Below are 13,863 nucleotides of genomic sequence, written 5' to 3' on the forward strand. Positions count from 1 at the left end.
ATAATGAAGGGAAGGCATGAATACAGAAATGACACTGTTTTGGATGTTAAGGAGTCAAAGACACTCCTGCACAGATGATCAATAACCTGGATAATGTTCATGAATCAAAGGAATATTAGCAGGTTGTGTTATATATCATACAGAACATGATTGAAATCAGAAACATCCATAACAGGCACTAGTGTGCATGCAAAGGTACAAACAACAGAAGTTCAGTGAAGTTTAATAAAGTTGCATTTAAAATAAAATATTAGTAAATTATTAAAATTGTCAAAATATTTTGATGAAAAGATCCACAGCCCTGCTTTCACTATGAGTAGACATCTCAAATTAGTACAGTGCAGTAGTCATGACAACAGTAGTGCAGAAACAGGTACTGGAAACCTCACAGTTTTTATCAATGTCTAGTTGTAGTTTGATCATCAGTCTTGGCAGGAACTTTGTGAAAAGACCAAGCAAAGTGTCATTCATTACACACCACAGCAATAAGTCTTTAAACACTAAGACTACATATAAGTTGGTTTGGCTGGTATAGTACATTTCTTGAGTGAGCTTGTGACATGACCATAGAGTAAGAATTGTCCTCAATGCAGCTGATTTTAAGGAAAGTTGTTTTAAATGCACATACAGTGGAATGCTTCTATTCTGGCCAATTAGACCTCTGAAACTTAAACTATGTACTTACAGCTGCACCCTAAAACCCTGGTTTATCAGTCTGTTCCAGATGAGTGTTGTGTCCACTCGATGGAAATCGGACACCCAAAAACATTACTCAGCATCTTTACCCCTGAGCCATGACATCACCCCAGCAAACACAGAGGAAAAAAACATTAAAAACACTGCTTTAATGGTAAATACCTGTTGTGCAACCAACAAACTGATTGAGAAACCATCCAGGCAGATGTTTTTACAGACTTACTGTGTCTAAAGAGGAGAAAGGCAAAGTGAAGTGATACTTTCTAAAGGACTGGGCAATGTTAACCTAGCAAACACACGGTTTTCTGACTGTAACATGTAGAATTGTTTTTTTACAAATGTGTCCCCAGAAAAGAAGACTATTATTTGAAGTCCTTGTGATTTTGATGTGACTTCTATGCAGATTTTTCCTTTAATGTGTCCTTCTGTATACTGTATATTCTCGATGCACTTCATTACTTCACAGTATAAACATAAAGTTAGGAAATGTTTGTCCTCAAGGTGGTGCTAGAAAGGCCATGTTATAACTGATCAAAAGAAATTTTCAGTATGTTGTGAATTGCTATGTAAATTCAGTTTGTCCTGAGTGTGGTGCAAGAAATCCTCTTTTGGCAAATATCAGAGGACAGTGTTTGTCATGTATTCCAGTTACGTTTACAAGATGCCTCATAGACTTGATACTACTGAAGCAAAACATGGCCTCTATGCATTTTCATACTGTACATTCTTAAAAGACGGGTTCACAAGTTTCAAGTCTGTCTTAAAACAACAGTCTTGAGCCAAATGAACATTAAATATGTTTTTCTTACTGTAATCATTCCTCCTGTTCATACTGACCATTAGAAGATCCCTTCATAATGCACTTACAATGTTAGTGATGGGGGGAAAATCCACAGTCCTTCTGTGCAAAAATGTATTTAAAAGTTGATGTGAAGCTAATATGAAACTTCAGTGTCCAAATGAGTCAAATCAAGTAGATATCTTTCAATTTTCAGTCTTTTTAGTGCCAAAGTCCCTCTTTTTGTTACTATACTTTCACCACAGCTCAACAGGGAAACACTGTCTGAGGAAACACAAAGAAGGAATTTGATGCTAAAGAGACTGTAAATGTGACAGATATCCATTTGATATGTTTATCTCAGACTGCTGAAGCCTCATATAAGCTTCATGTCAACTAAATGCATTTTTACTCAGACTGACTGTGTGGACACACTGTAGATTATGACCCCTGTCTTTAACATTGACAGCATATTTGAAAGGGATCTTTCAATAGTCAGTATGAAGAGTAGGAATGATTACAGCGAGGAAAACCTCTTTCACTGTTCAGATGAACACCTGCTTGAAAAATTGTGAACCTATCTTGTAAAAGCAGATAAAGAAAACATAGCATAATAGGAATGTATTTTTGCCAAAGTGGTATTTATATGAGAAGTGTTTCAGGTCAACTGGCCACAACTTCATATTCTCTGCTGATTGGCCAGAGTGCCTGCTGTCAGACTAAGCTTCATACTGACAGCTGGTGATGACTGTCTATGTTTACCACAGACTGTATATAAAGAGGTGTTTACATTGGAGAGAAGTGGGTCTCCTCTTCATTTCACTCACTAATTCAGTAGATTTGGACCACACATTACTCAGTTTAGTCTGTAGGTTTGTCGTCTGGGAACAAGGAAATCATCCATTCAAAATATTATCAATATACAGTACTTTCAAATGACTCCATAACTTCTTCCCTACTGAAAGATCCGCTCCCATAAAATGTTTGACTCTTTGTTCCTGCTGAGATCCCCCACCTGTTATCTCCTCTCTCTGTGTCAGAGCCATCTGCTGTTGACTCTCTTCATGTCAGTCTCACCTGACAGTATGAAAGCTTTTTAGCAGGTTACACTCTGACTTATATGACTACTTTGCTGCTACATAAGCTTCTTACTCAGACATGAAAGCATCACACCAGACAACCACAGCAGATTTCTCTGCTTTCAGCTGCATTAACATCTTACAATAACAAAGTTTCACTGTAATTACTCTTCTATCCCAAGCATTCGAGTCACTGAAAGTTGATTTTGTGTATGACTGAAATGGAAACTAATGGCTGCCTGGAATGTAGAAGCATACATTTACAATTCTCAAAAACCAGTACACTGTGAAACATTTACCAGTAATAACTGATAAAAAATAAATGTTTTAACAATTGATTTCCTATTATTTGATTTCCTCGCTCTGGCCAAATGTTGTCTCAGAATGTTGAGTAGCATATTAATCAGAAACAAAGGTTTTACAGACGTTTTAGGTTGTAGTTAGTTCAGTTTTTGTCATCAACCATTTAAAGTGTTGCAAATCAGGCAGCAGTTCATACAAAATTGTGAAAACCTTTATCAAACATTCATATATTTTTTAACATTGTTGAAATTGTTCTGAATAGGTTTGAATAACATCTGAATGTTGGTCTTCAACCAAATTCAGTTCATTGTCTTCATCAAAGCCCACTGGATCTTCCCTCCTGCTTAATAAGATGAACTGTGACAGACACAGATCAATGGCCCTCTAAAATACTGAGACATAATGAAGTTGTGATGTCTGGATAACAGTCACTCTTATGTATACACAACCATGGCTGAGAACAGTGGTCACACACTCAGAATCCCATAAACCATTGGTCAGTTGTTTATTGGTTCAATATGCTTTAAAAAAACACACACACATCATTTTGGCATTAAAATTATTATGATATTTAAACTGTCACATTACAAGTTAGGACAAAGCTGTTTTGAGTTCAACTTTGTTTCTTTTCCTAAGAAGCTGTGTATGAACTGCTTTTTAGCTTTCTAAATTTGTAGTTTCTAAATTTGTAGCACTTTAAAACACTAGCATCACCAGTAAGAAAAGTGTCATGCATTAATGTCAAGTCATAGACTGTAAAGAAGCACAGAGGTCTTTGATGTTACCCACAGATTTATTTTTTAAAGGCTGGATTTGGATTTACCACCTCCTACCACCAAAACATCACTGTGCCCCATTTCACACTACTGTATATAATGTGCTGATTAGCCAGTGTGAGAAGGTGTGTGGTGGCATTTTGAAAGATAATTTGTTCATCTAATTTCCATCCATTGCAAAAATTCAATGCCAATACACAGAGCTGTATGTCCTATGTGACTCACAATGTTTTTTTTTTTACAATTAATCAAAATTGATGCAGCAGAACAAGGGATATCGTCTTTTTTATTCCATGCATTCTCCTTCCTTGGCAAAACTGACGCCTACAATACCCACAACGCAACTTGAACCACTGACAGTTTGGCCTCCAGCAGAGATGAAGAGTGGGCTACAGTGGTCTGATACCTCACTTCTTTCTAACTCCACAACCCCAGATTCTGACTCAAGTCACATCACTTGAGGCAGTTCATCAGATTTCACACAGCTCCCCCTGGAGACACAAAGGCTTTATACCATTTTTTCACACATTCAGTAGTAATCCCCAACACACTTTGATGTGTAGTTCCTCTTTAATAAAGTGTTTAGTTGTCTAATCTAACCCTCCTGATGTCTTCATATTCTGTACACTCTCCTTGCCCTACAAAAAAAAATCATTTTAGCATAAACAACCTTTCACTTAACAACTTGGAGAATAAGTGTTTTCCTTCTGCACAATGCAGAAAGATTATTATTTATTCAGTGTAGGCTACCCCTCTAGTTTTCACCACAAAACACATTTTTTGCTGTCATTGATGTGTAATGTTTATACTATTGTGATAACTTTGGAAACACAGTAATAACTTTCTTGAACTCTTATTTTACGAAGCATCTGTCTATTTCTCTCATTAACATGTTTTCCTGCATGAGCATTACAGATGTATTTCTCCCATTAGCAGCATGTTGTGTTTGTTTCACAGTCCCTCTTTGGGGTCAGAATTGGCTTCATCTTGCCCACCCTGTCCACAGCCTCAGGTAGATTCAGTTCCCTCATCACTTTTCACATGTGCTGCTCATGGCTTTAGCAAAAGGAGAAACGTTGGTACTTGTGTCCACTGTAAGAGATGGTTTTATTTTGTTTCTAATTTTATGTGAGTCAGGTGTGGGGTAGGGTTGATTCTGCACAAAATCAGTTTTGTTTTTTAAAGCATCACCACACATGGTGTCTCTTTCTTACTCATTCTCATTTGTGTTCTTTATAGCTGTTACAAATGATTTATTAATACTCCATTTAATCTGTAAAGATTTTTTAAATGTCAAAAGAGACTCAAAGACATTCTTGACATGTAAAAGGACAATTATTCATGTTTTGAAGTTGAACCAACCAGGAATGGTCATGAACTTGCTGCTGTTACTTGTAGCTGCTGTTAAACTCATGAATGAGTTAACTTTGACCCTTCAGAAAACAAAAGGGGTTAACCATACTGTAGTTGCCAAATGCAGGTATTGTAGAAATAAATAATTTAAAAAATGTTTGCAATGAGCTCTTAAAAAACATCATCATTGAACATAATCCAGAGTTCTGCAGAATCGTCCATCATTAACATCCTTAACATTCACTTCCTGTTTGACTTTCCCTTTATTTTGCAACTCCACGTAGAAATATCTACATATTCTCCCACATCTACTGGATCTTCCCTTCTCTGTTCATTCCAATGTGTTTGTTCCAAAGTAATACAAAGAACTTGTAGCAGTAGTCTTTTGCTTGACACATGTGCCCAGGCTGGATTTTAAAGCTGGGTGTTGTAAAGTAACTGGCCGGGATCAACCACTAAACTCAACTCATCCTACACTGTTGTAAAGTTTAAAAATGTTTCTTCTCAGTTTGTCAAGTGCTGATTTTATCGTGCATCCTGGATCAACACCTAAACCCAGGTTATGTCTTACTTAGAGAGCAGTAATCTACTCTGATCTCCAAGATGGAGGTTAGGTTCCATGTTATCCAAAGTGGGTGTTTGTCCGTTATCCATTGAGCTCCTCTCCATGATTTTTGAGACCTCTTCAGACATCACGTTACGTCCTTCCCTGCAGCTACCAGGTGTCCACATGCAGCTCTGTGCATTATAAAGTCTAGAGAGGACATGATAACTCCAGGTCACTGAAGGGGGACCTCAGACAGCCCAGCACCTCCCCCAGAGAGAATAGCTTCCTGGTCCCAGCCATCAGGGGCTTTCTGGATCTCCGGGACTGGCCCTCACCACCGTGACCAAGTCAGCTGTTCTGGAGGTGAAGAGGAGGGATATTAAGTCATCTGCTTCTGAATTTTTGGCATTTTTACTAAATACAGTTATTACATTGTGTTGTCAGTTACTAATTAAAACATAATGAAATCAGGACAGCAATGAAAGATGTGAAGATGTCCTGTAATGTACACAATATGATCTTTATAGATATTATTTGCCTTTTTTATTGCTCTGAATACTTATGTACGTTTCCTACATCTTTTCTGGGTAACTGTAACATCTGTTCAGAGGCTCCACATGATAAATAACATGTTTTCTAACTCTTGCACACTTACAGCACTGTTTATGAATGTGACTGCCCCAGATTTTGATAAAATCAGAGTGAGTAACTGTTGCAGTGATTCTCCTTAAATGTTTCCAAAATTTGGCAAATCTTGCAAAGCCATAGCGCATTTAAGTACTTTTCCTTTTATTCATTTTCTACTGGTTGCCATAGTACAACTATCAGCTGAATTGTTATTTATCTTCAGGGTTTGTTTGACACTGACTTCTGAGGGGTCATGAGATGATTAATGGGAGAGGAAAGAAGAAAAAACAAAGTTCTGATACACAAATCTGTTTTCAGTTCTTTTGACTTTTTCTCTAATCTTTGATTTTTGGTGAAATATTGGATCATTTGAACATTTATTGAAATGAAACCATGTGAGAAGTTTAGAGTCACTATTTCACTATTTGGTGGAGCTGTTAACAACTCATAAACATCTGAAATGTGACCCTGACTACACACTGCTTTTTGTATGACATCAAAAGCCAAAAAGATTGGAAACCACTGGTTTCATCTTCAATAATCTGTTGTATTTTAAAAGCTTGTTATGTTATCCATTGTGTTAAATCTTCATCTGGAGTAGGAAGTATAATATTTACCTCTGAAATATAATGAAGTGGAAGTATAAAGTAGCATAAAATGAAAATACTCATAAAGCACAAGTAATGCAGCTTTAAACACAGGTCTATAGAATCGCATTCATTTGAATGGGGACTCCAGATGCAGAAGGCTTCAGCAAAAAAAAACAAACCAAAAATAAAAAAAAAATTCAGGGTCATCTACAAAAATGTTAAACCTGGCTCAACAGATGCTGTATTTGCCAATTAAATGCATGAACACCGTATTTCTACTGTTACCCCAGTGCTCGATGTGACTAAAGATTAAATGATTGTCGCTGTGATAACTTTCCAGAGTTGTAAACTCCTATCTCATAGTATTATGTGCAGTGTTATGGTGTCTGATAAGCCTTCAAACATCTGGATCTGTTACTCAAAATTGGACCACCGGGCTTGTATTTCATTTCTCATCAGCACCTGAAACAACTCCACCCAGATTAATGCAGCCCCTTGTGTTGCTTTAATACAGGGCTATTGATCTCTGTCTGTCCTCCAAGGGGCCTCATAGAGGGTCCCAGTATCTTTCTCCTTACTGATAAACTTGGAGGGGACCTATTATGCTTTTCCTTATTTTCAGTCATATATACAGTACTGTGCAAAAGTTTTAGGCAATACCATCAGGGAGGTGTCTGATCGGTCCAAAATTTATTCATGAAATGACAATGACCCCAAGCATACAGCTAGAGTCATAAAGAACTATTTTCAGCAACAAGAGGAATGAGTCCTGCAACAGATGGTATGGTTTGGCCCCCACAGAGCCCTGATCTTAACATCATGGAGTCAATCTGGAATTACATGAAGGAGCACCTGAGATGGCCTAAATAATAAATCCACAGAAGAACATTCTTTCTCCAGGATGGTTACAACAACCTACCTGCAAGTTACCATGAAAAACTGTGTTAAAGTGTACTGAGGAGAACTGCTGCTGTTTTAAAGGCAAAGCTGCTCACAGCAAATATTGATTTCATTTAGGTTTCTGCTAGGGATGCATGATATTGGATTTTTAACCGATACCCGATATGCCGATATTTCCAACTCATTGTGGCCGATTGCCAATGCCGATACCGATATATGCACATATTTTTTCCCAGCTAGCAGCTGCATGCAAGCATAGATTGTACTAAGTATGATCAAGAAAGACAATTTATGAAGGAAGAACTTAGGAAGATTGGGATTCAGGAACTCAGCGTTAATGTTAATATCAATGGCACCCATTCAGTCCTATAGGAATTGCTCAACTGGTACATACACCAAAAAAAGTTTCTAGCTCCCAGGTTTGCTTCCGTGTTGTGCAGCCCACTGAATATGTGCAATAGTGTTTCCCCTGCTGGCCCTGCCCATGGGTTCCCGCTTGGCCCATAGACTTTACATTGTGATGACGTCACAGATTTTTAAATTGCTTTTCTCAGCTTGAGGAAAGTTTTACAAATATAAAACCTCCATGAATCAAAAGTTCATAATAGGACGAGTCACAATTGACTTTGTTTGTAGTTCCAGGTGTCCTGTCAACAGTTTTACAGACGTCTCTTTTACAATTGTGGTCTATGGGGAAAATGCTTTTTGGGCCGCAGGGTTTTTTTTCGCTGCAATACCACAAGTGGCCACTGGGAAAAATTGGCTGCAAGGCTGAGCAGCGGAGCCCTATCCAGCTCTCATTATACATCCATGGGCTGTGCCTCAGCAGCTTCCGGAATGCTGGCCAATCAGAACACAGTGAGGTCATTGGGAGGGGGGCCTTAAAGAGACAAAGAGACAGGAGCTAAGACTGCCTGTTAAGAGACAGAGGCTAAACTGAGGGGCTGCATAAAGGGTCAGTATTCGATAATAAACAAGTTTTTTTATCTGTGAATCATGCAAAGCTACTTTAGTTGAATCTCAGAATAAAAATGTAGAGCTAGAAATTAGCATAATTGGTCCCCTTTAAACATGTTTGAAGTGATTGCTTCAACCTCCATAGATTTCCTTTCACCATCTGCAATTGCCAGATTAATATTGTCTCAAGATGAATATAGTAATATAGTAACATTAAATAAAAATCTACAGCCACATCTTCCATTACCTTCCCTCTGTGTGTGATGCCGTTCTGTACAAGCTCTCCAGAGATGCCTGACTTCTCCTGAGAGTCTGTGCTGCACCGTGAGGAAAGTGCCTGCCGCTGACCGTCATTCTGGTTTTCCCAGCGTGCAAAACCTTTATTTTTAGAGGTCTTCCTGTGAGTCCGGTATTTCATTTTGGGGAATGTGTGGGAGCCACCGTCCGTGGTCCCCCAGCTGTGTTCGGGCCACAGGGGCTCAGTCTGGGTGGCCTGGCTGGTGGTGGCCCTCTGCAGGCGCACAGAGATTCTCTGGGCTGAGCCAGTCATCAGGGTGATGGACTGAGTGTCCAGAGCCGGACCTGCTGGTGTGACAGCTGGGAACTCAAACACCTCATCCTCGTCTGAAGGAAGAAGTGCAGAAAATATGATGATATGTAAAATAACTACAAAAGCTACATTTTTTTGTCAGTGTGTATATGTCTGACCTTTACAGACGGGCAGTGCGGGGCTGCTGGGCAGTGAGCTGTGAGTCAGTCTGGCAGGGGAGACACTGCCCAGAGAGCTGGAGCGGAGCAGCTTCCGACAGGCCAGAACCAGCAGCTCCCGACATTGTTTATGACAGTTAACACCGCAGTCTGTGAAGTAAATAGCTTAAATTCAGGGTGAAGGTGTTCAAGTGTCAAGACAAGCAGACCTAATGTTGGTTCTTTGTCTTGATATTCAAGACAGGGATCATGTATAAGAATCTGTGGAGTCACTGCATTTGTCCTGAAAGATTTCATATGGGGTCACTTCACCAAAATGAATGTGCACAGTATGTAACAAAATATGTAACAATAGGAGAATGCATTTGGCTTGTGTACAAGAGTAAGTTCTCAGATTTCCTGGTGATTTTTTAGAATTCATTGATATTGTTCTGTACAACAACCAAAATCAATGCAGCAGAGCTAGAGATATTGTCAGTTTTATTCCATTGTTAAAACATGGTGCCCCAGGAAGTGTTACCCAAAATGCAACACAACTGAACAGATTTGGGTGTGTTATGATTGCAGTGGTTAATGTAGGTATAGGTAGTTTCAAGGGAGAATTTGTATGTTGTTTTTAATGTTTGCTGTTGATTTCAATACAAAATAGTCTTGTAGCCAGCATCAAGTGGCCAGAGGAGTAACTGCAGCTTTTTTGCCTGACAATGGAGGGTTGTCTGACAAAACAGTTGAACCTGGCTCAACAGATGCTGCATTGGCCAATTAAATATGTGAACGGTCACCAGAGAAACAGACTGTCTTAAGCTCACTGGCCCTTCTAAAGCTATTCAAAATGGTTTGTGCCATTTTCTTGTTGACTAGCACTAACACAGACAGAAGAATCCAGTGAAACTGTACCTTTGCACTTGTAGCCCTGTTTGATGATTCCCCAGAGCTGCAGGAGCAGGTCCACCATTGTGAGGTCCATGTAAGGTCCAGGAAAGGGGGAAGGTGGGTATAGAATATACAGAAAATGATGTTAGATGATGAAGAGGGGTGACATTAAAAAACAAACATAATTCAGCCAGAAAGACTCTTCTGTAGCCCCACATGAGAGGGAGGGGTGTGTGTCTTTCTGTTGTGTATTTGTATGCCATGCACTCTGAGGAATTGATCATCATTTTTCAGCATCTGCACAGTGTTTTTTGACATTAGACTGAATTTAAATGCTTGTACAATTTCAAGGCTAAGAGGAAAGTCAAAGAGATACACACAAATCCAGCACAATGTTCACAGAAGGTGGGCTTCAGGTACGTCATCTCCTGGAAGTTATGGATGAATCCTGGTCCCATCTTACACTGGAGCAGTGGGTTAGCTCGAAGGAAATATGCTATCATCTCATCCTTACTGATCAAACCATCTCTGTGAGAAAGAGAGGGGGAAATGATAATGAAGGAAGGAGGATGAGTGGAGAGAGAGAGATTTACAAATGTTCTAGTCAAGTCTAAACCAATGTGGTCAATGGCAATCAAAGTGCACCAGTATAGAGTGTTATGTCTGCTTCAGGTGTCCCCTGCTTTTCCTCCACTCATGATACATAAATCGTTTTTTGACACTTCATAGCAGTATCTGTGCAGTTGCTAGCAGTGGTGGAATATATAGTAACTAAGTACATTTACTCAAATATTGTAGTTAAGTAGGACTTTGAGGTAATTGTACTTTACTTGAGTACATCAATTTTATTTGACTTCTACTCCACTACTTATCAGAGACAAATATTACACTCACTGAGCACTTAATAAGGTATACCTGTGCAATCTGATGCAATCCAATACAACAGCTCTGTCATAAATTCTACTTTTACAAAGTTCATATATTTTCAGTTTTTGTTGACATTGTCAGAAAGGTGATAATTCTACTTTATGCTTATTATTGAGGTCAGGAGGGTGGTGACGTACTGGACTGCATTGTATTGAAAAGTGTTCCTAATATTTTGTCCACCCCATTAACATACATGAGGGGAAAATATAGAATACACTCACCATAAAATGCTTGGTGAGTGTATACTTTTTACAAAACATTTTTATGACAGCTATAGTTACTTTGATTAGTTCGCTCTATCTTTACCAGCTACATCATTAAAATGCTGTTTAGATCATCAGTAATGACAGTACTACTGTACAAAATTATAATGTATAATATATCACTGATTGGGGCCATTCTGTTATATTACTACCTTTACCTAAGTCAAAGTAGAACAGTACAAGTATGGACAAGTGTGTTAGAGATGTTCGTTTGAGGATCTGATCTATTTAGTTGTTTCTGAGATGAAACAGAGTGATGGTGGTATGTGCACAGTGTCAACGTAAGCATGAGGACTGTGTATAAGAAGCCCAGTAATTTGTATTAAAAATGTAAAATTTATTTACTATTTATACTATTTTGTAGAATTCTACTGTAGACTACTCACTGATCTTTGTCCAAAACGCAGAAGGAGTCCAGGAAAGGAAAGTTAGCAGCGATGCTCTCAAAGTCTTCTTGAGAAATATAGCCATCATGGTCATGGTCATAATTCCTGAACACAGACTTTCCAAAACCAGATGAGAAAAAGATTACTCCAATAATATTCCACACACATCTCTACATCTGTCAAACTGAATAAGGATATTGTCTACTCACATCCACCACTTTCCTGATGTGTTTGTTGACCACAGAGGGGTCTGGTTTGGTGGTGACACCGGAGGCCCAGTCCAGTGGAGCCAGGGGCTTGTTGGGAGTTGTTGGAGAGGTAGGCTGTGAAGAAGGACGCATGCACAGGACTTAGATCTGTCACGCCACAAGGACACATTTCCAAGACTACAAATAGTTCTAAGTGGGCAAAAAATATTTGAGTTTTTTGAAAGAGGTATTATTGTACCATGCAAGTCCTTCATGAATTATAAGTCATCAATTATAAGGTACCATCTGACTTTTTTTGTTAAAATTGAGTTATTCACATGGCAATATTATTATTATCAATAGTTATTAACATTTTGTAAAGGTTTATTTAGACTTTTATTAACTAATGACCCTTCAATATGAAAAAAGAAATGGCTCTCTCTCTATAAAAATCAATTTCTAACATGTTTCTATAAGGTTCCACCTGCAAAGCACCAATCAGTGCTCTGAATGTACACAGGAGATCCAAGAATCAAGTTTCACCTCCTAAAGTGTTACCTCACTGATCTGTGATTGAGGTTAAAGAAGCTGAAAATATCATAAAATGTTGCTCAGTCTTCATCTCAAAATGTATTATTTTATTAAACTAGTTATGTTTAACTGATACAAGCAGCAACTAAGCTGAGAGTCATTTAATATGTTGTTTGAACTTGGTGAAAAGCTGATTATCACCATTAGCTGCCTTGCTAAAAATGTTAATTACACAGCTTGTGCTACTTTTTTTTTTTACCACTTTAGAGATGACAGCAATGAAGACTAATATTTTATTATGTACAAATCTAAGACAAATTCAGATTTCTAGCTAATAATTGCTGAACAGTTTAGTGATCTGATGCTAACTCCACCATGCTTGTAACTGAGCTTGTGTCTGTTTCAGACTGGTGTACTAGTGACTACACTAAGAGTGATAGCCACATTGATGGACACAACAAATTAGTGGAGAATTAGAAGGTTCTATCTGAAATCCACCTGATCTAGAAAACCCCATTTAAAATTGCGCTACCTGGTTATGGGTACCTTTTATTTTGACCAATTAAACAGACTTTTACTGTATATCAGTTTTGCTCTCCAGGATGAGAAAACTTTGAACCTCAAAACCACTCAGATCGCAGATAGAACCTTATAATTCAGAGGTTACAATATATCCAGTTTGGTGAAATTGGACATACTTGATGTGGACAAACCTACCCACAACAAACAAACCATTTCTGTTGAAACTTACCAATGATTTGGGGTTGCGTGGTTCCCTTAGCAATGACAGCTCATAAATTTCATCTTCTGTGTAATAAAGGTCTAAAGAAAGCTGAAAATACAAGGACTTGGGTTATAATTGGTTAAAAAATCACTGAACAAGAAGCTACACTCATGTACAGCTGTGTTTCAGCACTGATTTTTGTGACAAAGATTTTGATTCTGCTGACCACTTCAGGATCAATTTCTATCCTGCTGTTTATCAGCAAGATTCTGGAGAAACGGGTTTCCCAGATGTCCCAGTCTGATTCTGAAAATTGTATAATACAACGCACTCAACTCACAATCAAAATCAAAAAGGTCAGGTGCTGAATCCTTGAAGTACCGAAATTGATTAAACAAGAGGATTAGGACAGCACACCTAGTCAACTGATTTTAATTTTGAATTGCTACATGGACGTTTCGGGCCAGACGCCCTTCCTCAGCGTGTATGATGGCAATCAATACAATCCACGCCAGGTTAGTTATAGACATCCACAACTGACACAACAGGTTCATCCAGAGGGAGCTACACATATGAGTCATCATAATAAATAGAATAAATTAAATTAAAATAAAAACGACTTATGTTGTTAAAATTAAAATCAGTTGACTAAGTGTG

General features: G+C 38.3%; 1 protein-coding gene across 3 annotated transcripts in view; it reads right to left on the reverse strand.

Annotated features, from left to right (window-relative positions):
- Window positions 1–3,365: 3,365 nt before the first annotated feature.
- The window catches only part of rasgrp3 (RAS guanyl releasing protein 3 (calcium and DAG-regulated)), a 58,148-nt gene continuing 47,650 nt past the window's right edge, over window positions 3,366–13,863 (reverse strand). For all 3 annotated transcript variants that reach the window (XM_042433010.1, XM_042433008.1, XM_042433007.1), the window contains exons 10-17: window positions 13,234–13,314; window positions 11,973–12,086; window positions 11,764–11,879; window positions 10,568–10,715; window positions 10,212–10,248; window positions 9,315–9,464; window positions 8,854–9,230; window positions 3,366–5,889 (exon numbers count right to left, since the gene is read on the reverse strand). In XM_042433010.1, the coding sequence (XP_042288944.1) occupies window positions 5,881–5,889; window positions 8,854–9,230; window positions 9,315–9,464; window positions 10,212–10,248; window positions 10,568–10,715; window positions 11,764–11,879; window positions 11,973–12,086; window positions 13,234–13,314 (1,032 nt within the window). In that variant the 3' untranslated portion in view covers window positions 3,366–5,880. The remainder of the gene's footprint in view (window positions 5,890–8,853; window positions 9,231–9,314; window positions 9,465–10,211; window positions 10,249–10,567; window positions 10,716–11,763; window positions 11,880–11,972; window positions 12,087–13,233; window positions 13,315–13,863) is intronic.

Source organism: Thunnus maccoyii, chromosome 14 (assembly GCF_910596095.1).
Source record: "Thunnus maccoyii chromosome 14, fThuMac1.1, whole genome shotgun sequence".
NCBI lineage: Eukaryota > Metazoa > Chordata > Actinopteri > Scombriformes > Scombridae > Thunnus > Thunnus maccoyii.